At 42.0% G+C, this 24,233-nt stretch overlaps 1 protein-coding gene across 2 annotated transcripts in view; it reads right to left on the reverse strand.

The window, feature by feature from the left end:
- SERPINI2 (serpin family I member 2) overlaps positions 1-24,233 on the reverse strand; it is a 71,805-nt gene that overhangs the window by 43,645 nt on the left and 3,927 nt on the right. For both annotated transcript variants that reach the window (XM_060242443.1, XM_060242442.1), the window contains exon 2: positions 12,914-13,204. In XM_060242443.1, coding sequence (XP_060098426.1) covers positions 12,914-13,204 — 291 coding nt within the window. The remainder of the gene's footprint in view (positions 1-12,913; positions 13,205-24,233) is intronic.

The following is a 24,233-nucleotide window of genomic DNA, read 5'->3' on the forward strand; positions in this document are numbered from 1 at the left end:
GAGAGCCACTGTGCTCCTTCTCAGGATTGTTCACTGCCTCCACACAATTTGAGCTTCTCTGGGACAGATTGCCAGGGCTGCCCTGTTGCTTAGGCTGACTGCACCTTCCTACCCTTGTTCCTTGCATCATCTGGGTGAGCCTTCCTAATGGACCCAAGGGCTTGTCCTGCCCTGCCAGGCAGTTCATTGCTGGGTAGCCTGCCACAGGGTGCCAGTCTCTGTGGGGAACACGTGACAAACTTCACATCAGCCCTGAACATCAGCGGCAAAACTGAAGCTGATTTATTTTATTTCTTTATATCCTGCCTTTGTCCCCAGTGGTGACCCAAAGCAGCTTACGTCATTCTCCTCTCCTCTGTTTTATCCTCACAACAATCCTGTGAGGTAGGTTAGGCTGAGAAACTGTGACTAGCCCAAGGTCACCCAGCAAGCTTCCTTGGTGCAAGTTGGGGCTTGAACCAGAATTTCCCAAATCCTAGTCTGATACTTTAACCGCTACACCACACTGGCTCAAAGAGACAGAAGAAGCAAATGAGACTGAAAGGTCTTAGCCTTGTCCCCATAATAAAAACCAGGGCTTTTTGTTAGCCACCCTGTTAGCCGCCCTGAGCCCGCTTCGGCGGGGGAGGGCGGGATATAAAAATAAAGTTATTATTATTATATTATTATTATTATTATTATTTGTAGCAGGAACTCCTTTGCGTATTAGGCCACACACCCCTTATGTAGCCAATCCTCCAACAGCTACAGAGCTATTAGTACAGGGCCTACTGTAAACTCCAGGAGGACTGGCTACATCAAGAGGTGTGGCCTAATATGCAAAGGAGGTCCTGCTACAAAATAAACCCTGGTCAAAACCATTCGAAATGTAATTCATGTACATAAGCTGGTTGATTATTTAAAACAGATATGAGATGCAGACGGTGGTAGCAGCTCGCATGCAGTCAGATCTGAAAAACGTCATAGAAATAGCAAGAAGGTGGTTAGAATAACTTCCCAGATGAACAACCCAAAGTGGTAGGAAGGGTTCAAATGGTGCTTCAGTTATACCAGCAGACAGGGATGGAGACCAGAGAGGATGATGAGAACTTCAGCACAAACACCACTGGAAGCCAAACTTTCCTTGATCCAACTTCTCACTTGAGTGCCTTCACAGAGAAGTCTCAATACTGGTGTCTGATGAACAACTCCAAAGCTGTACCAAGCAACTTTGTGGCTACACAACAGTCACTTCTACTACAGAGCCATAGCTTGGTTGTGCCTTATTAGGAAATTTTTGTTTAATTCTGTGCTGCAGCTTGCAGCTGCTTTTATTCACTTGCGTGTTCAGGAAATTCCATCTTCTCAATCACTAGAGAAGATTTCAGGTATCCACTGGGATCCAGGTTGGGTCATCAGAGTGACATACTTTTCAAGCACTAGCTTACTCTCCGCATCTGTCAAAAAGAGACTTACAGCATGCCATGAGACACATCCCTTTTAGTAGTTAAAGTTTTCAAAATGAAGGGATATTTTTTGTAGTGGATGTGAAGGGAGGGAAAGGTGTGAAAATGCAGAAGCTTGAATTGATCTGGACAGCTCAGCAGCTATTAACAGCCTGCGAGTTACACTGTCATAATAAAAGACACGCTGCCACGTTTCAACACAAAATGTATAAAATCTTTTGCCTATTTTTAACCATGATAAATGGAAGTTGGGAGCACCAGATATGAGGAGGGGGGATGGCTGCTGTGAGAAAGCTCTCTCCCTCTACCTCATACTGCTTCTTAACTTATCCGTTCTAAGCAGATTACTAAAATATAGAAAAAGCTAGACCCCCATTTGAATGGCTGCAAAAATCTATCACAGATGCATAAAAATTTCACAGCTGAAAGAGTGATAGGATTGTTATTAAATTCTAATAAAAGAGGTAATGTCTCCATATGATCTATATTTTGGAGCAAAGGAAGAATTAAAAGATTTCTAGGCTTAAAAAAAATGATTGCATTCAAAGGTCATGTGATATTGGGTGTCTACACTACCTGCACCACAGTTGCATATGGTAGCTTAAGATATCTCCCTTGCAAAACTCTAGATGGTAGAGCATTAAGGCATGCCAACTTAAAGGCATGCCTATAGCAAGGGACAATCATATTTGAGCTGTAAGTGGGGAGCTCTCCAGGTGGAAGGATATCAACAAATTGAGTAGAACAAACATGTTGTGCTCTACAGATTCTAATGTTGTCATTGTACTTAGATTTTTCTGGCTCATTCTTATCGTTTCTAGCCTGGTAACTGAATAAAAGGAGACCAAGGAAATATTGAGGAACTGTAGTTGTTGCTCAACAAGTTTATCCCAGTGGGAAACATAAGAGTCCTTTCTGACTAAGCCAAGGTAGCCCTCTTGGATTTTGGAGAGTATAATTTTAAGAGGAAAAGCCTTCATCCAGGTTGGAACTTCAAGAGATGGTTGTCCCAATTCAGCTCAGGGGGCTACCCCCACTAGACAATTTGGAATTCTGCAGATGGAACATAGAAATTCAAGAAGAGTTGAATCAAAGGACTCCCTTTTTTGTCAATCCAGATACCAGCCCCAGATAAACTTTAAACTGCATGGCCACCTTGGGATCAAGCAGTTTGACGGCAGCTGGGACATACTAAGCCCCAGATGAATAAAAGAAATGACAAATAATATTTGATGTTGCTGTAGCCGATCTACTAATATGAGCAGCTTGCACTGACCAAGTTAATCCATGATCAAACCAGACCCCTAAGTATTTAAAACAGGGTACCTTGTCAATATAATTACCATGAATTTTCCACTTGTAGGGTACATGAGATTCCCCATACACGCACAAAAAAAAAAAATCCAATCTTGTAATTTTTTATAGTTAACTCAGGTGTTCTTCCAGACAGTAAGAGTCAAAAGCCTCTATCACTGAGGACAGTCCTGACATTGTTCTTGATAAGAGAACTACATCATCAGCAAAAAGTAGGATAGAAACTTTAATGTTAGCAATGGATGGAGAATAAAAGTCCTGGCCAGAGACAGCATAAATCATACTGTTCATATGGAAATTAAACAATAAAGGGGTCAGCATGCACCCCTGACACACTCCCTACTGCAGGGAAATTGCATTGGAAAGTTGGCCATTTAGCCATAGCGGACTTGTGCAGTGGATTAGAATACAGAATTTCAATTAAAGCCAACAGCCTCTGGTCCGTAGATGTTCCTTTTAGCTTGTGCCACTATCGGGCATGGGGTACAGTATCAAAAGCCGCCTTCACATCCATGACAGCAGCAGCAAGGATTCCCCGACTTTTGGTTGTATATTTATTAAGAACTGTAATGTCAGTGGATGATCATCCATACCAGCCTGTCACCTAAATCTGGCCTGTTCCCTTCCTAGGATTTTATTAGTCTCCAGGCAGTCCATGAATCGGTAATAAAGGGACAGAGTGTAAAGCTTCCCGGCCACTGATAAAAGGCTGATTGGCTTGTGGTTGGCTGGATCTGTTTTGTCTCCCTTCTAATAAGCTGGCATTATGATGGCATGTCTCCAAGCGAGTGGCATAACTCCTGTAGTGTTTATCCAACTGAATGCAGTTGTCAGTGTATCCTTCTACCGCGAGATATTGGCTTCGAAGAGTTCTGGGGGAATTGAATCTGCACCGAGGCCTTTCCCATTCTTCATTTGAGAAATTAGAAAACTAATTTCAGCTGGTCGAACAAGGGGCCAATCTGGTCGTTCAGCTCAGTTCCAATTACTCTGATAACCAGAGTTACTACAAAATGTAGTGATGATGTTAGCAAAGTGTTCTTCCCAGGTATGTGAGGAAATTATACTGTGAGAAAGCACATAACACAGCATGTGGGGGCATCTTTTGTTTGCGAGTAGACATGTCTGAGCTGTTTGGGTGCAAACAAACAGCCCTTTCTCGTGGCCTTTTCTTACACACCCAGGGAAATGCTGATTGCCACTTTGAGGTCAGGAAGCAATTTTTCTCCAGACCAGTTTGGCCAGGGATCCTAGATGTTTTTTGCCATCTTCTGGGCATGGAACAGGGGTCACTTTATGGGGGGGGAGGTAGTTGTGAATTTCCTGCAGTGTGCAGGGGGTTGGACTAGATGATCCTGGAGGTCCCTTCCAACTCAATGATTCTATGAATGTTCTGGTTCATCCCTGGAGGTCCCTTCCAACGCTACGATTCTATGAACGTTTTGGTTCACTACACATGGGGGAGATGCAAGCTGAACCACACAGCATCATGAGCATTCCGGATAGAAATTAGGATTGGAATCTGAAACAGGACAAAAAGTCCACTGTTTCCCTGCTTTCTTGGCCATCAAATTGCAGCTAACTTATAGAGACCCCATACGGTTTTCAAGACAAAGAAAATGTCCAGAAGTGGTTTGCCAATGCCTGCCTTTGCATAGCAACCCTTGACTTTCCTGATGGTCTCCCATCCACTAACAGGTGGACCCTGTTAAATTTCCAAGATCTGACAAGATCAGACCAGACCAGGCCATCTGCATCAGGGCTTCCAAATTTGAACTTCACCCTTGAGAACCAGGCCACAAAGCCTCTCCAGCACTGCTGTGCAACAGCTGCATAGGATCAAGGCTGAGGTATATACTGTTTTACAACCCACGGCATTTAAATTACTTATTGTTATACAGAGAGTACGATATTGGATTTCTGCATTGATGGAAGGTCCTAGGAGTTCCAGCAGGGATTCAAATGGACTTGAATAAAGGTAAAGCAAGTTCTGTTAAATGTAAAAAAAAAGAGAGAGAGACAGAGAGGCTGATTTGAGCATTGCTCTGATGACACAATGTTTGCTTTCAATGTGTTTCTCTGCATGTGGTTCAGAACTGGTAGTGCAGGACATAGGCTGGAGATAGTTCTTTAATTCACTCCAGGGTGTTTTAGCTCTCTTTATCCATCTCGAAAGTTATTTCATGTACAGAGCATAATGAGGGCCCTCCTGCTAAGGACAGAGACTTTTTAAAGCTACAACTTTATTGCTTTCTTATTTGCCTCTCCCTCTGCACCCCACCAACTTACTGGTGCCTAAATAATGTCTTGAAATAAGCTCCACAAATGTTTCATCTGTGCCTGACCACTTGGAGGATGGAACTGGCATGTAACCTTTGGTAAATAAATTCCCCAGAATGGGACAAGATGAATATAAAGTCAAATAGTTTTGTTACAACACATGATCAGAATACAAGAGATAACAGATAAAAACACCGAAACTAAAAAAACAAAAATAATATATAATACTATACATTGATATAGATTGGCAAATTCCATCCAAGGAAAAAGCTTCTAAAACTGAACTGGCTTTATAATATTTATACTAATAAAAAATCTACTAACCTCTAATCTCAGTTGGATAAATGTAAAATATGCACTGCTTTAACTAGAATAAAATCAAGATCCATTAAATGTAAAAAGAGTTCTTACTTTTAAGAGTTAAATCCCCTTTTACCAGGGTGGGTAATGTGTGCGACACGATTAGAAGAAGAAGACTGCAGATTTATACCCTGCCCTTCTCTCTGAATCAGAGACTCAGAGTGGCTTACAATCTCCTGTATCTTCTCCCCCCACAACAGACACCCTGTGAGTTGGGTGGGACAGAGGGCTCTCACAGCAGCTGCCCTTTCAAGGACAACTCCTATGAAAGCTATGGCTAACCCAAGGCCATTCCAGCAGGTGCAAGTGGAGGAGTGGGGAATCAAACCCGGTTCTCCCAAATAAGAGTCTGCACACTTAATCACTACACCAAACTGGTTTTTTCCAAGATTATTTAGGGAGGGGCTGTGGCTCAGCGGTAGAGCACCTTCTTGGCATGCAGAAGATTGCAGGTGTTCAATCCCTAGCATCTCCAGTTAAAGGATCTGGCAGTAGGTGATGTGAAAGGCCTCTGTCTGAGACCTTGGAGAGTTACTATCAGTCTGAGTAGACAATACTGACTCTGCAAGACCATGGGTCTGGTTTCGGATAAGGCAGCTTCATGTGTTTGTATGAGATGGTGGTGAAGCTTTCTCTTGGAAGCTGATTCTCCCCCCTCACTTTTCTCCCCATAGTTTTCCCAGACAGCAGGAGCTGGTGGAGAGAAAAGTGTTACTGGGGGAAACTGATTTTACTGTGATTTTATTATTTATGTTGTGCTCCACCCTGAGCCCCTATGAGAGAATGGGGAGAATATAAATAAACTAATAATAATAATAAATAGTAATAATAATAATAATAATTGGTAATGAAGGAGTTTGATATCCTGTCCCACCCAATGAATCTTGCAAATTCCCTGTGGTGTTAAGGTTAGGAAGCCAATAAAGGGTCAGGAACATATTACCAGGAGAGAAGGACAAAATTCTGGGCATTCATGGAATAGGAAAATCATGTGATTATAGGTTTTCCTACTGTGTTTTGGTTGGATCCAGGGAGAGTAAAGGGTTCAGAGAGAAACTTTGTGGTTCATGGCAGGTCTCAGAAGTCTTGCCTATTACAGTTTCATCCTCAGAGAATAACCTTGAGTGTAACACCTAAATATATCTCCCTACCAGCTTTTAGTATTGAAAGCAAAATCTAGTGGTGTTGATGTGCCCCTGCTGTATTTTGTTACCAAGATCTAGGGAAGGGGGGCAGTTAAATTCTGGTAGGAAATTCTGGTAGGTCATCTGAGCTTTCATTTTATGTTTTCATTTGAAAAGGTAGCTAGTGCTAGCCCAGAGGTGGCCAAACTTGTTTAATATAAGAGCCACATAGAATAAACATCAGATGTTTGAGGGTGGGATGAAGGAAGGAAGGAAGGAAGGAAGGAAGGAAGGAAGGAAGGAAGGAAGGAAGGAAGGAAGGAAGGAAGGAAGGAAGGAAGGAAGGAAGGAAGGAAGGAAGGAAGGAAGGAAGGAAGGAAATAGATCAGGAGAGAGAGGTAGCAGGAAAGCAACTTTAACTTTAAATAGATTCTCCAAGAGCTGCCAGCTGGCTTGCCTTTGAGAAGTGATATAAAGGGACAAATGCCTTCTCCAAGATGGCCAACAGGACAGTGAGGGCTTTGAGAGCCACACAATAATTTTTTAAAATTATTATTTACTTTAAATTTCTATCCCGCCCTCTCCACAAGCGGACTCAGGGTGGCTAACAACATTCATATTTACAAGTTAAAACTAATAAAACATAGTTACAATTTAAAACCATTTCACATTAAAAATGTGAAAGAGCCACACTCAATTTGGCCAGCTCTGGGCTAGCTCAAGGATTTTGGGGCCCCAAGCAACAAACCTCCCACCTCCCAAGTCTGCCACTTTTTATGGCTGTCCCTGATGCTGCAAGCTAGTAGGATGGGTAGCAGCAGGGCTGGTTGGCGCCCCTCCATCTCTGATGCCCTAGACAATCACCTAGGTGCACCTAGTAGACTGGTTGTTCCTGGAGGTAACATCATTTGCTAGTTTCTCTCTATGCAGCCTCATTTTGCAGCATATGTTTATTTATCCAGGATATTTTTATTCTGCCAGAATCCTGCTTGAGGCAGTTTGTAATTAAAATATTAAAAACAAGCTATTAAAAGCAAGGTTTTGGACATAAATAGCATAAAACTAACCATAAAGCAGAAGCATACCATTAAAAAGCTAGTAAGATTAAACTTCTGATTGAAAGCCCAGGGTTTGTTTGTTTTTTTTAAAGATGTATGATGGCTTGATAGCTAAACAAAAGTAAAGTCAGTGCCAGGGAAGCATCATGGGGAAGGGTGTTCCAGACAAAGGTGCCTCTGGGAAATTCCTTATTTTAAGTCACTGCCTGCCTCACTTCTGAAGGCAAGGGCACAGAGAAGAGAGCTTGAGAGGCAGGTCTTAACTGGTGGGCTGGACTGCATTTAAGAAGACACAGTCCTTCAGGTTTAGCCATTTAGGGCAGGGGTGGCCAAACTGAGGCTCGGGAGCCATATGTGGCTCTTTCACACATATTGTGTGGCTCTTGAAGCTGCCACCACTTCATTGGCCTGATTGGAGAAGGCATTTCTCTCTTTAAATCACTTCTCCGAGCCAAGCTAGCCGGCAGCTTGGAAAAGGCATTCAAAATTGCTTTCTTTCCACCTCTCCCTCCCTCCATTTTCCTCCTTCCCTCCCTCCAAATCTGATGTACATATCTTGCGGCTCTCAAACCTCTAATGTTTATTTTATGTGGCTTTTACATTAAGCAAGTTTGGCCACCCCTGGTTTAGGGCATTAAATGTAGGATTGCCAGCTCTGGGGGTGGAGCCTGAGGAGGGTGAAGTTTGGGGAGAGGAGGGACTTCAATGACATATAATGCTATATAGAGTCCGCCTTCCAAAGCAGCCATTTTCTCCAGGTGAACAGATCAGTTGTAATCCTAGAAGATTTCCAGCCACCTCCTGGAGTTTAGCACCCTTACTTAAAAGGTAAGAATGAGCACTTTGAATTGGGTCCAGTAACACATGAAAAAAAGCTATTATACTTGGATGGGTTAGTGGCAAAAGAAAACCAGGCCACCAAAGAACTCGGTGGCTAGACAGCATAAAAGTCGACACTAGCCAGAGCATGGAACAACGCAAAGGAACAGTACAAGATCAGAAAAGATGGAGAGAGCTGGCCCATAGAATCAACAAGAGTCGAACATGACTGAATGGTTAACAACAACAACTACAACAACACTTTTGGCACTGGGCTACTGCATTTGAGACAAGCTGGAGTTTCCAAACCATTTTCAAAGGTAGACCCACATCAAGCACCTTGCAGGGATCTAACATGGAACACTGATTACAGTGGCCGGATAACAGCTTTTTGAGGAATGTCATAGCTGATGAATCATCAAAAGCTGATAAAAGGTGCTATGTGTCATGGAGGAGACTTGTGCCTCTAGGATCCTGTAGCCAAGATCCTGTAGCATCCCCAAGTTATGAATATGCTCAGTCAGAGGGCGTGCAACCCCCTCCAGGACAGAATGACTCTGCAGTCCCTGAGCAGCTTCTCTGTTGACCAGCAGTACCTGAGTCTTGCCAGGACTGAGCTTCAATTTATTGGTCCTCATCCATCCCAGTACCTTCTCCCAGTGTTACCATCAACAGCATCTTTGGGAACACAATCAAACATGCTGTCCACATTGCCAGCTGAGTCTGTTGGCTCTGCTCTTTGCCTGCATGCATTAGTTCAAACACTACAGACTGCTCATGTATGTACAAACTGATTCCATCCTTGTGATTAGGAACATTTAAAAAGCTGAATTCCTGAACATAGGGACAAAGCCTATGAGCATACAATAAAAAGAATGTGCATGAGGACAGGACTATAATACTCATTTCTGTTTTCCCTCCTGTACTTGTTGACCCAATCATGTTTTTATATAGAATCCAACCCCCTCACTAAGCCTATGAGCCAGCAACATGTCTGGTGCAAACATCACATTAGAGGATCTGAACTATCAACACAATTTTCTCCTGTAGCAAGATTTGTGTGCAGCTCTGCTGACTGGAAATCCTCCCTGTCAGTTAAGTATCTACTGAGTCATCCTCTAGCTTTCTAGAACTCTTATCCAGAAAGACACTGGATCTGAACATTTCTGGATATTATCAGTTGTTAATATTTGGTTAGTGACAATTATTAATTAAGGCATTTATGATTCAGAATTTTGATTAATTAATATCTGAATGCATATCCCCAACTACAATTCTATTGAAAGACAGAAAGGTTGTCATACAACAGGTCTTTATACAGAAGGGACAACATCAGATAGAACACTGGGATGCAGTGATATCTGTAAAAAACTTCCTGAATGCTTTACTTCAGTGATAGAAAAAAGGCTTGGCTCTTTTGAAAGAGTTCTGCATGCTGTATGTTTGGTGTTCAGATTACTTCTTTTTCCATGAAAACTTTTGTTGCACAACATCCCAATGGAAACCACTAATCTAGCGCAAATGGAAAGTTTAGTGGGAGAAGGAGGGAGCTCTCTAGCAGAGACTACAGCGCATGGAAATCATTCATAAGAGAGAAGCCTCTGTTAATAGCATCAATGGAAGCTATTGGGGTGATAGAATGTACAATTTAAAAACCTTCCCTTCTGTTTTACAGTATTAAGAAACTGGTAATTTGTGAATGCACCCTAAGATCAAAAGACCTTTGCTTGTTTTAGAAAAGGCTTAGAGACTAATGTGCAAGATATGTTAGTTGCTGCTCATATCAACACTGTTTTAAGCCATTTCATATGGTGTCAGAAGTAGAAAATGGGAGAGGGCACTAGATTAAACTAGAAGTCTTTATCTGAGGACTCAAAAATATTCAGTTGGCAGCTATCTGCTGTCAAGCATGTTAAAATTCCAATGGTAATTAATTGTTTTAGGGTCCTCCATAAAACTGGTTTATGAAACATCATGGAGGACCGAAGTACTTTGGCTCTGTTATTCCTTCCCCCTCCCCCTTCTTGCTTTATTGCTTGTGAAGTAGAGTAGTGAGAAACGAAACTAGTAAGAGAAAGAATAATCAACACCTTCCCATACATTCCTGCCCGGGAGTGTAAGACATCTGGGGAAAGCAAGGACAAGATACTGATAACATTGTGAGAATGTAGACATTTATGAAAGTTTATGTGTTAGAGAGCATTCCTTGCCCCCTCCTTTGGGAATCCTTTGAAGTATGTCTTAAAAGAAGTGTATCAATGTATTTCTAGTATCACTCTCAAGGACCTGTACCAGGAGAGCATATCGATCTATCAATAAACGTAGTTTTGTATCCACTTGACTCATTCTTTAAAACCGCATGCTTGACATCTGCTTCTTTGAATGTGAATCAAGGCACAGGCAATTGGGAGTCAACAGTGGAGATAGATAAGAAATGGAGGGCTCTGCTTAATCATTGGCTGGTTCCAGAAGAAATGACCACAAAGAGCATTTTGGTTGTCGCTGACTTGTGCAGGAAACAAATCAGCAGGTGGTACCACGGATGCTGGCCACACAACATCTGTGACATTCAAAATATGACCCTATCAAGAAGAGTTGCCTCCAGGATAACAAATGGGAGTCTTCGAGACTGACCTCTTTTTCCCTCATGCCCCAAGCTCATCTTATTTCTTTCTTATATCATTGGGTGCTACATTTTTTTCCCAAACACAGTGCTAGGGAATGAATTAAGGAATAAGACTGCGAATGTCCACTGGAAGCCGCAATTGCACATACCCGACAGATGTTCCCAAGAACTTCCATCTTGCACGTGACCGACAGCGAGATTTGATGGAATTTTGAAAAGGCATTAGGAAAGAGAATGTCTTCCCTCTAAAGGGAAAATTGAACCATAATGGTAGGCAATCATCTGCTCGAACGGATGGATTTACATCATTTGTGAAAGGTCTGAAAAATGTGCTGCGAGAAAACTCCCATCTTTTTCTCTCGTTTGAAGACAAGGGATTTTAAAAAAAAAATAGCTCCCTCATTCTGTTTGTCTCCCTGTGTATGTGTGTGCATTATATAAGCACAAAAAACACATGGCACACTGTTGGATTTGTTCCTTGTACGTTCCCTTTGAGCAGCAGATTGCATTTTGTCCAGATTGCATTGGAATGGTGCATAATTATGTCAACTGCAGTTGAAAAGCAGCCTTCAATTACCTTCTCTTTTAGCTGTGTAAGAGGCAGCCTTTATAGCCACACACACACATATACACTGGTACACAAGATACAAAAATCAAAATATCATGTTACCAACAGACAGGAGATAATAGCTTTGTCTTCCTTGCTCTGCAAGGCATTCACAAAGAGAAGAATATCAAAACCAGCTTCCTTTAGAAATCTGCATTCGGCAGTAGCTGAGCAGACTTTCACAAAGCTCATGGCATCTGGAATAAGTAAACCCCAAAGCCACCAGAGTTCAGAATGATTTCAGAAAGTTCTAAACCATACTGAACAGCTCTGGTTGCCCGCAGCCTGCATGATATTTCTTTTGCAATTGCTCGCCCAGATGACTGGCTGGATCAGCGTCCACCAACATGGTACCATCAGTGTCCACCAATATGTTTCCTGGCTCCCACATGGTTCTTCCCCAAAGCAAAGAACCAATCTTGGCTTTCCCACCTACTTCACTGGAGTAGGAGGTGCTTTAGAAGAGCCCAGAGGGTGTCATTTTTTACAGCAGTCTCATCCTGGTGGGTGTGCTTGGCTTACAATCTCTTAATGCTATGTGGTGCCTCCCATTGTTTCCCACTGTCCCATGGCAGCATTTTGTGATGGCACCAAACTCCCTCTTCTCAAAACTCCAAAAGCACCCTCAAATTCAACAAGGGGACTTCTGGGCTAGGTAACTATTATTTTATTTAGTTATTTTAAACATGTTTATGCTACCATTTCCCTTGATCAATGCCCCCGAGTTTTGTGAGTAAAATTCTACTTTGTGAGCTATTTGCATTAAAGTTGCGAGCTACTGCATGAGTTAGATGCTCTGGGGCCATTTTTCCTGAGATAAGACAAAAATGTGTGAGCTAAAAAACTGTGAGCTAGCTCACACTAACTGAGCTTAGAGGGAACACGGCCCTGTAAAGATGCCAGCCTCCATGTGGGATCTGTGGATGCCCTGGAATTACAACTGATCTCCAGACTACAGAGATTAATGAAATTGGATGCTTTGGAGGGTGTACTCTATGGGATTGTACCCCACTGAGGCTCCACTCCCAAATCTCCAGGAGTTTCCCAACCTGGAGTTAGTGATCCTAGTTCCACTTCTTGCAGGTGGACAAGGGGGACTGGGCAACCCTTGGACCCCCAAAGCAATAACCAGAAAAACATTTGAACATTAAAACAGCATTTAAAATTATATATTAAAAATTCAATAAAAACATATAAACACATTTTTAAAAAACAGAGAGGAGGGCAAATAGTTATTGGGGGTGTGCCAAGCTTACCAAGTGTCAACCGCAGATACTTACGGGCATCGTTTTTCAGGTTCAAAAGCCGACTTATCTCCTTTTGCGCTTTCCCCTTTGTCCCCAGATGTGCCATTCCCAGAGCTGCCATTGCCCCAAGTGGGGAATAGAGAATGTTCTCACTTCTCTGGGATAGACGAAGAACTCGGTAGAGGTTCACAGCGAACTGTGTAGTTCCATCAGCCGCTGGGTTGGTGATGTGGCTGCTTGTCAAGCAAATCCTCGTCATGGCCAGGAGAAGTTGCAGAAAGGAAACCTTTCCCATTGTAGGAGCACGCTCAGTCGGTCCTTTTGCTGTCAAATGATTGGAAATGAAGTTGGCTAACACGGAGACAATTTTTTTTTTTCCTGAAAATTTATCATTTATTGAGGTTCAAAAAAAAACAACAATACAAACAAACAAGAAAACCAAAAAAAAACACCAACAAAAAATACAAGAAAGGAAAACAGAAGAACATATATCCCATACCCACCCATCTTCCACCACCACCTGTGAAAGGAGCTTTAGGAGCATATAAGGATATTAAGTCTACTGTCTCATATCATATCCCATACTTTTCGCCCATATATACACTGGTTCCCAAGTTTTTATACATTCTTGCCAGTTTCCATCTCTCAACCTTATAGTTAAAACATCCATTTCGGCAGACTCCAGTAATTTAAACAAAAATTCTTCTTTACACGGGGTTTGGGGGGATTTCCAATATTTTGCAAAGAGGATTCTGGCTGTTGTAATCATATATATTACCAGTTTTTTCTCACCCTGTGTTAAGTTTTCTCTACATACACTTAACAAATACAGTTCGGGTGAGTGTTTCAACCTTTTCTTTAAAATCTTTTGGATCCATATACTTATTTGTATCCAAAATTTTCTAGCAATCTCACAGTTCCACCAAATGTGGTAAAGTGTCCCTCTAGCTTTTTTACATTTCCAACATTTGTCGTTATAGGTTGGGTTCATTCTGGCTAATCTCGCTGGAGTCAGGTACCACCTATACATCATTTTATATAGGTTTTCTTTGAAAACTACTGATTTGGTCAATTTAATATTATATTTCCAAATCTTTTCCCATTCTTCTAATTCGATCGAATAGCCAAAGTCCTGTAACCACTTTATCCAGCTCTCTTTAACCGTTTCCGACTGCATTTCCATCTCCAATAACCAACTATAGATTTTTGAAATAAGATTTTTGGGTTCATGTATCATTGTGTCAAATTCGTTTACTTTGGCATCTTTAGGAAAGCCCACGCTTTTGTCAGATTGATATCTTGACGTAATTTGGCATCTGACCCACCAGTCCGGGATTATGTTTGTTTCCAGATTTAAATTGTTTTTACTGTCTAATAGGATTGAATAGTTTTGAGAATTTTCCCAGTCATATAAATTAGGGTGGGTAGTTGCTTCCACTGGTGAGACCCACAATGGAGTATATGTATAAATTTTCTTTTTAATCTCAAACCAAGTCTTGTAAAGTGCTTTTCGAACTTCATGTGCCTGGAAATTGGTGTTTTTTGGGGAGGTCTGATACCAAATGTATGCATGCCAGCCTTTAGTTAAGCCTGCTCCCTCTAAAACTAGTAACCTTTTGTTTTCTAACAGACACCAATCTCTGACCCAGGCTAAACAAGAGGCTTTATAATATAAATACCAGTTTGGTAAGGCCATGCCCCCTCTTAATTTGCTCTCTTGGAGAATTTTTAACTTAATCCTTGGCTTCTTGTTTTGCCATATAAAAGTCAAGATCATTTTATTGAGTTTTTGAAAGAACGAGTTGGGTAGTTGGACAGGGATCATCTGGAATAGGAATAGGATTCTGGGCAGAATGTTCATTTTTATTGTGGCTATTCTTCCCAAAAGGGAAATTTGCAAGTCTCGCCATTTCTCCAGATCTGTTTCAATTTCCTTTAAAATCTTTTCGTAATTGTCACAATAGAGAGATTTCACATCATTTGTTAAATAAATTCCCAAATATCTAATTTTCTTCTCTTTTTTAAAGCCCGATTTATCTTCTAATTGTTTAATTTGTTCTTTAGTCATATTTTTAGTTAGAAATTTGGTTTTCTGTGTATTCACCTTGAATCCAGAAACTTCTCCAAAGTGTTGCAAATTCATTTTTAGTTTATCAATCGAAGAGATAGGGTCCTCCAGAAAAAACAGCAGGTCGTCTGCAAATGCTTGAATCTTAAATTCTTCGTTCTTTACTTTCAGGCCTCTAATTTCAGTATCCTCTCTTATTTTTTGAATCAAAAATTCTATTGTAGTTACAAAAAGGAGAGGGGAGAGAGGACACCCTTGTCTGGTCCCCTGTTCTATTTCCACAAATCCAGAATTGTTTCCGTTTATGTTAATTCTTGCATTTTGCTTAGTGTATATGGCCTCAATCAGCTTCTTAAAATTTTTGCCACAACCAACAGCTTCCAATACTTTGCTCATGAAATTCCAGTTCACGTTATCGAACGCTTTTTCGGCATCCAATGAAATTCCTGCAAATTGTTTGTCCGGATGATCTTTATAGTATTCTAAGATGTTCAAAAAAATCTTAAGTTCTGCCGCATCATTCTTCCGGGTATGAAACCCGTTTGATCTTCTTGCACTATGTTGGTTACTGCTTTCTTGAATCTATTTGTCAATATCGTAGCGAAAATTTTATAGTCTGCATTTAGGAGAGAAATTGGCCTATAATTCTTGATTTCCTTAGACTCTGTTCCTTCTTTATGAATTAATGTAATCAACGCCTCTCTCCAGGATGTTGGAATTATTGCTGACTCCTGAATTTTCTCCAGCAATTTTTTGTAGGGAATTAAGAGTATATCTTCAAAGGTTTTGTATACTTCCACCGGAAGACCATCCAGACCGGGCGTTTTATTGGATTTCTGCTGCTTAATTGCTTCAATTATCTCGTGGATTGTGATAGAACTATCCAATGCATTCTGTTGTTCTTTCGTAATTTGTTTCACATTAATACTTTGAATATATTCATCTTGCCGTTGTTCTTCAATTTCCTGTTTTTTGTATAGATTTTGGTAAAAACTTTTGACTATTTGTTCCATTTGATCTTCCTTTGTAGTTTCTTCACCTTCTTGATTTATAAGTGATCTTATAATTTTTTTTTCCTTTTCCTTTTTGAGTTTGTAAGCTAGCCATCTGCTTGTTTTATTTGCATTTTCAAAAAGGTTTTGCTTGGTCCATTTCATTTTTCTTTCCAGTTCTTCTGTTAGCCATAAATTAATTCTGTGTTGCGTAGCTTGTATTTTTGCTTTTATCTCTTTCGTATTCTTAATTTTCTGTTGTCTCTCTTGCTCTTTTAAGTCTTTCACTAACTCATTAAATAATTTCATCCGTTCCCGATTTCTTTTTGCCGTGAAGCTAATAGCCATCCCCCTAAAAAAGGCCTTGAAAGTATCCCAAATATTTTGGATGCTGGTATCTTCTTCCACATTACGCTGAAAAAATTCTTTTATTTCTTTTTTCGCCTCTTCCAAGAAAGTTGTCTCTTTTAAAATTTGGGTGTTCAAAGTCCAGCGACTATTCCTTGATGGGCAATGTATCATCACTTGCAATGGATTATGGTCGGCAAATGTTTTCGGGAGAATATTGGCTTGCGTGACTTGCGGAATCAGGCCTATCATCATCCAGCACATGTCGATTCTGGACCAGCACCTGTGAGCTTGTGAAAAGTGTGTAAAATCTTCTGCTTGTGGGTTCTTAACCCTCCAGATATCAATAAGACTTAACTCCTCAACCATCTTGAAAAAAGCCTTTGGCAAGACACTACGTGATGGATTTTTCTTTAACTTTTCAAATTTTTTATCTTTATGAGCGTCAAATACAGCATTAAAATCTCCTATAATGCAACAGGCTTCCGTTTGTAATTCCACTAGTTTCTCATGCACTTTTTTATAGAAATTTTCTTGCTTGTCGTTCGGTGCATATATGTTTACAAGCAATATCTTTTTTTTGTTAATTGTTGTTTCTATTATCAGGATCCTTCCCATTTCATCTTTATAAATCAGTTTGGAATCTATATTTTGATGAACATATATGGCTACTCCTCTCCTCTTTCCTTCATCACACGAATAATATAACTGTCCCAATCTTTTATTTTGTAGAAACTTCTTATCACTTTCTTTTATATGCGTTTCCTGAAGGCAAATTATTTGGGCTTTGGTTTTCTGAAGTTGTAAAAAGGTTTTCCTTCTCTTCTTTGGTTCATTTAAGCCGTTCACATTTACCGATACGATCTGTAGTCCCGCCTTTTTATTCATCCTAATATCGTTTTACTTCCTTCTGTTGCTCTTTGGTCTCTTTTAGTAAATTGTCTTGTTCTGACTCCTTCTCTTCTAAACTTGCAGCTATCTTCTGCTTCCTTTCCACACAGATCTGTTTCTTCTTCTTGATCTTCCCCTATATCAGAACTCTGGTTACTTGAAGCTACAAAACTGCTCCAGAAGTCTTCCATTTTTTCCAGAGTAGTAATGTTATGTCTCTTGGCCTGGTACGTAAAAAAGATTCCTTCTGGTACCAGCCATCTAAATTGAATTGCCTGCTTCAATAGCCAGCTGGTCAACTTCTTATATCCTTGTCTTCTTTGGCGAATTGTCCATGGAACATCTTTCAAAGCTTTGATATTAATATTTTGCCAGGATAAGCCTTCGTCTCTTGCCTTTTTTTGGATCTTTTCACAAGTCGCTCTTCGAACAAACCTTACTAAAACTTCTCTTGGTAAGTTATGTCTTCTGGAATAGGAGGAAGATATTCTCCTTACCCAGTCAATCTCACTCTTTCCTCCCTCCAATAATTTCTCTTCCTCTGTATTTAGTATCTCCAGAATTTTGTCCTCCAAGTTCTCTCCCCTAGCTTCTGGGATATTCTGGAATCTTAGTACATATGCCGCCTTCTCCATTTCTAATTTCGCTACTTTGTCTTCCAACTCTACTAATTCATTTTGATTCTCTCGCACCGTCACTGTGGTGGCTTTATTTTGATCTTCCAGTCTTTCCACTTTAGCAACCAAGCTATGCACTTGCTGTGTGTTAGCTAATAGCTGTTTTTGAAAATCATCCATTTTGTCATTTGTTTTTTTGATCTCCCCCATCAGATCCATTTTCATCGCTTCCAGAGCTTCATGGCTTTGCTTAAAGCTTGCCACCATTATTGCTTGCAGCTTCTCTATAGCTTCCTGATTATCTGTTGATGGTAAAGTTCTTTGACCTCCTGGTGAGGTACCCTGGCCCACTTTTTTAATTTGGCCTCCATCTGTCTTTCTTTTTTTTCTTTATCTCCCATATCCTTAGTCTTTCTGGTCACTTAAACAACGTAGAGTAACTTTCTCCTGTCTTTATATTGCTTCTGTTCAATTGTTATTATTCACCGCACAAAGCACCAATCTTCTGTTACAATTATTGATCACAGCCCAAAGCAATTACTTCAGGATATTAGCATATATTGGCCATTCAGAAATTATGTGCCGTTTTGACTGCTACTAATAATTACTTAAATCAAACCCCCACCATTTCATTTTGTTGTGTCTCCCCCAAAATCAATAAATCAATTTCATTGGTAAATCAATTCCACCCTTCATCAATACCTAAACAAGTAATAAATTGTAAATCAGTATCTCTTCCCCCAGCCTTTCTTCACTTTAACAATTCATTATTTGGCATTAATATAATATTCAAAATTCATCAAACACAACTCACAATTCAGCAGCTAAGCAGTATGAACATTACAGCTAAGAACCACTGTTAATTTAAGGTCCAGTCTTATTAGTTTTACTTTATTTTCTTTCTTCTTTCTTCTTATTGTCTTCTTATCTTCCTCTTCCTTTCTTCTGTCTTCTTTCTCCCCTTTTATTCAACCGCTTACAGTCTACTTCAGGAGAGTTATTATATATAGTCTTAGTCTTAGTCTCTGTCTCAGTTTCTCCGGTTCTTATATCCTTTTATTTCTCACCCTTTCTTCAAGGGAGGGACAGCCGCAGAGTTCCCTGCTAAAAACTGTCTCTCCCTCACTTGATTAGTCCTTGATTCTATCTCTCCTTCTCTTTCTCTCTTTCTCTCCTTCTCTTTCTCTTTCGGTCTTATTAGCCGTTCTTCACTTTCCAGACACCTTCTATATTCTCATCACTAGTCTTTAACTCTTAGCCCGCTCTCCGCCACCGCTCTCTCTTTCACTCACCACTCTGCGCCATCTTCCACCATGCCGCCTCGCTCCACACCATACACCAGGCTGTTACTCCCCAACTCTCCGTTCACCACATCTGTTCAACAAACCCGTTGCTGTTCCTCCGCTTCACCGCTTCATCATTTCGCCGCCCGCTTTCGTATCTCCTCCCGTCCACTCGCCCCGACGCCCCGGCACCTTCTCCAAACTCTGCTCCGCCGTCTCCGCCTGCGTCAGGCCGCCGATGCCTCGGACTCTAGTAAATGTCTGATCCGCTCAGCCAGAGCTATTCAGCCGCCACCGCCGCTCTCGCCCGGTCAGACCTCTCGTACGGCCCCTTCCGCCTCTCCGTTGCCGCACCGCGCCGCCAGCCGCTTCCGATCCGCCTTTCGCTTCCCCACTTCTCCGCCGAACGGTACTTTTTATATTCTTCAGTAGACTCTCTTTTGATGTTTCGTTTGTGTTAATAATTAGCAGTTTTCCAATTTAGTCTTAGCTTAGGGCAGTTCGTCTGAGTTCGGTCGCCCCCTCCGCTCCTGTTCCGGAGGCCTGGTTGTTGCGCAACGCGTTAGAGAGCTCCAGGCGAGGGACAGGCTGGGGTAAAAGGGACGCCTCCGCGTTCCTCCTAAGCCCCCAACCAGCTCCCCCAAGCTTCGATGCGTCTTTCAGACGCTTCTTAAGAGACCCCCTGCGAAGAGGGACCTCTCTGGAGCGCTCCAAATCACAGTGCACGCCGGAGCTCAGCAATGCCCTGTGTCTCACCACGCCATCTTTCCGGAAGTCCAACACGGAGACAAATTACCTTCAATTTGGTGTGATTATTTTTCTGAAACATTTTTCCTTCATGTGACTTCAAAATATAATAGTGATTGTTGTTCTCATCGCAGAGATGAGACTAGAGATGTGAAAGCCTCCCCCTCAAAATCCCAGAACTATTGAGGAAAGGGGAATAACATTAAATCCCATAAAAATGCGAAATAGTACAATTTTTTGTGTTAAATAAGTTGCAAACAATGCGTTTTATGGTGTTATGTAGGAAAAACTAGTTTAGATTTGATAGAAAAGTAAGCATTGCATGCATTCCCCAAAATTTCTGTTAAGGGGGACTTTTTTCCATGTGGCTTCAAAGTTTCCAGAAACTTTTTATCTCTTTTTATATCTAATTTTAACTGTGCAATGATCCAAAGCAGATTCACACTGTTCTAACAGATTCCAGTCTGCTCTTCTTATCATTACAATTCCATATCCCTAGATATCATCATCACACCACAGCTCTCCCATGTTTCCTCATTTATTTCCCCCTTCCCTTTTCCCAGTGGACCTCCTCTACTATTCTGTTCACAGATCAAGGTACTCTTCGTAACACTGCAGTCCGTTCCCTTGTCAGCCTTTTTGCTGGGGGGGGGGAGGGGAATGGTGATAGAAGAGGAAACACACTGTGGTTGCCTAGCAACTAAAGGCAACCATTTTAAGGTTCACTCCTTCATCTAGATCAGCAGCAGAATGGTGATCCAGTAGTGAAAAATGAGATGGGGAGTACCAGGTCCCAAGCTATAGCAGAACTTCCCAGTATCCTGCTTTTTTGCCCACTAGCACCTCAGGGACTAGCAAGAGAAAATTGAGGAGGAATGTAGTATGCACTGGCATCACACGATTGCACTGTTGTCACTTGCAGTGGAAACCAGAAGTGACATCATGGATGTGCCTTAGCAGCTGCTTCCAGGGATTGTTAGCTGTAGCCTGGCTACCTGGTCAAATTTACATTTTTTCCTTTGGCCTATTTTATTTATGTTCTCCTCCCATCAAAACTGGTTTTTGTTTTCCGCCTGTTCCACTGATCCTATGGCTGTTGACTGTTTTTATTCTTTTATTTTTAAATTGTTTAATTACCATGAAAATATTTTTATATGGCTAGATTTTAGATGTTTAATATCCCAAGCACCTGATATCTGAAGGTCAGCATATAAATCGCAGAAGAGTAACTGAGTATTCCGTGGCTGGACTGGCCATAAATGGGGGCAGCAAGATTCGCCAGAAGTCTTGCATGACCAGAAGCACTAAGTGCTGGATGAATGTGTTCCACCACTCCCGTGGTGCAGCACAAAGAGAAGCAAGGTTTACGATCCAAGGCCTGGATTTCAGATTACATAATCTATTCTTGCAATCCTAAATACCTCTTGCTATGAGTGAAGCCCCATTGGGTTTTTTGTATGATTTACTTTGGCAGAGAAGATACCATTTATTTATCTTTGGAGTAATCACAGTCTCCCTCCAGGAAGTCCCGTGTTTCTCCGACGAAGCCCCTTCTTTCCTTTAAGAGAGCCAGCAGTGGTTAAGAGCAGGGACTCTAATCTGGGAGAACCAGCTTTGATTCTCCACTCCCCCCCCCCAAATGCACCTGCTGGAGTGACCTTGGGTCAGTCACAAGTTCTTTCAGAGCTGTTTCCTCAAGTTCTTTAAGAGCTGTTCTCACAGGGTGTCTGTTGTGGAGAGGGGGAGGGAAAGGAGATTGTAAACCACTCTGAGATACTGAGTGAAGGGCAGGATATAAATCTCCTCCTCCAGCTCTATCGCCACATGTCTTTATTGTATCCATAAATTAAAAACCCATTGAAAAGATGGGACCAGTCCAGACCTACTGGGCAATGTAAAACTGATTAAAGCAACTTCACATTCTCATGTACAGCTCTTCTATGCAATTGTTTACCATCAACAATTTTTATTTTGGTCATTAAAAAACCCCACTCTCCACCCCCCCCCCCAATTGATTGAAATTACCGGGCTGGAGTCCCTGACACTAATTATTGACTAGTGAAGGTTCATTGCTGGTAATTTACGGGTTTGTGGTAATTAATGGATGCAGCTGTGGAAAACCATTTTGCATCGGAAATGGAAAGTCTACTTCCCAGGGTCAATAAAACCAGCATTCCTGCACAACCTCTGCTGAAGGATATGGGACTCCTGTCACTTCAAGTATGGTATGGAAAAGGTGCAGATTTTTGCACAAGGCTGCAAAAGTGGTCCAAGGCACTTGAATGTGCAGCCTGGGCATGATCAGGGCCTTTATTTATCTCATTTATACCTCACATTTCTCTCCAATGGGGACCAGTGTTCCCTCTAAGATGAGTTAGTGTGAGCTAACTCACAGGTTTTTAGCCTTCAGCTCACACACTGGGGTCAGGAAGGATGGCCCCAGAACAAACTGATTTATACAGCAGCCAAACCACTCACTAACAACTAGGGATGGGCACAGACCAGAAAATGCTGGTTCGGTTCACGAACAGAACCGGACCAGTTCCTGGACCAGTTCGCAAACTGAACCACAGCTTGGTTCGCGAACCAGTTCGCAAACTGGTCCAGTTTTTAAAAAGCCCCCCACAGGGCTTCGAAATGGCAGGTTGTCTCCAGATCACTCTCCTCAATGTACCCACCAAGTTTGGTCCACATTGAACTTCGGGGGGCTGAGTTACAGACCCCCAAAAAAGGTCATTCAGTGCAATGCTTTTCAACAGGATGTCACCTCTCCTGGTTCAGGAGTGACAAAAACTGTCCTGGGTGAGCTAGAGGCCTTCAACACACACAATTCCTCCCTGGGGTGACCCTCCACATGGCCCACGTGTTACATGCATGTCAGATTTGGGGGGATCCAAGTAGCAGACCACCAAACCAGGGGCATCCAGGAAACTCTTTTTGGGGGAGTTGTCCAGCGTCAGTTTGAGACACTACAGTGTGAACCTGGTTAAGCTACAGGCATCAGACTCCCAGAGTACATCTCCAGGGATCACCCACATGGCTGCAGGTGGCTGTGTCTTCCTGGGACCAGCCACCCAGCCCTCGTGACATGATGACTGATTGGGGCCAAGCCTTCCATCCTACCTGGGAAGGTGACAAGGACAACCAAGCCTGGCAACTGGGATTCACTGCACAGATGTGGGAAGGGGCACTGGTGGACTAGTTAAGGGAATGTGTGGGAATATGTGGCAGAGGAGAAAGGATGCTTTTTTTGGAGGAGCAGCAAGGATACCCCACAGCCGGGGAAGAGGGCAGTCAAGCCCCTCAGAAATCTGTAGGTAGTTTGGGGGATACCCCCCAGGCAGAGACTCAAGCTATGCAGGAAGAAACAGGGTGCTTTTTGGAGGATCAGAAAGGGGACCCCACAGCCAGCATGCAGAGAAAAGGGCAGTTTTCAGAACTTGCAAAAGTGAACAGTCTATCCCCAAATCAAATCAAAAACATGTTTTGAATGAAAAAAAATCTATCCATGTTTCCCACTCCTCCCAGTAAAGAAAAAGACCGGGGGAGGGGGGGAGAGAGAAATGTAGCTCTGAATGCAAGGCAAGAAGAAAAAAGAGAGAGGTGATGCTTTTACTCTGACAGTTTGTATAAAGGCCAGGAAATTCAACAGGTTTCTCATTTGAGGAAGGGACGGTGGCTCAGTGGCAGAGCATCTGGTGGGAAGCAGAAGGTCCCAGTTTCAATCCCTGGCATCTCCACTAAAAAAGGGTCCAGGCAAATAAGCGTGAAAAACCTCGGCTTGAGACCTTTGAGAGCCGCTGCCAGTCTGAGAAGACAATACTGACTTTGATGGACCGAGGGTCTGATTCAGTATAAGGCAGCTTCATATGTTCATATGTCCACCCACCCCTGTAATTCCCCCCCCCCCAGTCCATCAAAAGATATTCTTTCACACGCAAAAAGAACAAGACTCACAAAAACCAGATGCAAACCGAGGACAGGAATGCACCTCCAGTGATTATATACATCCCCACCCCCACTCTCATCCTGAGGAAGACAGATCAATGCCTGGTATTGGAAATCAGACTTGCCTGTCATCTTCAGACTGTCACTACTGGTCCCTCGATGGCTGGAAATATCCCACTCATACCCACTTTTCAGTACAAAACTCCATGGGTGGAGTTTCTTTACCAAGAGTGCACAAGAGGTTCCAAACCGGGCAGAAAGTTCGAAGAATTCCTGGTCTGAACATGTGACTTTCGAAGCAAACTGTTCGAACCTCGAACAAGGTAAAGTCCGGGCCAGATTTTAGTTCGGGTTCGGGTCTGTGCCCATCCCTACTAACAACTTTAGTACCAGTAGCTCACTAAGTAGAATTTTTGCTCACATGACTCCACAGTTTAGAGGGAGCATTGATAGGGACCC

Source organism: Heteronotia binoei, chromosome 6 (genome assembly GCF_032191835.1).
Source record: "Heteronotia binoei isolate CCM8104 ecotype False Entrance Well chromosome 6, APGP_CSIRO_Hbin_v1, whole genome shotgun sequence".
Classification (NCBI taxonomy): domain Eukaryota; kingdom Metazoa; phylum Chordata; class Lepidosauria; order Squamata; family Gekkonidae; genus Heteronotia; species Heteronotia binoei.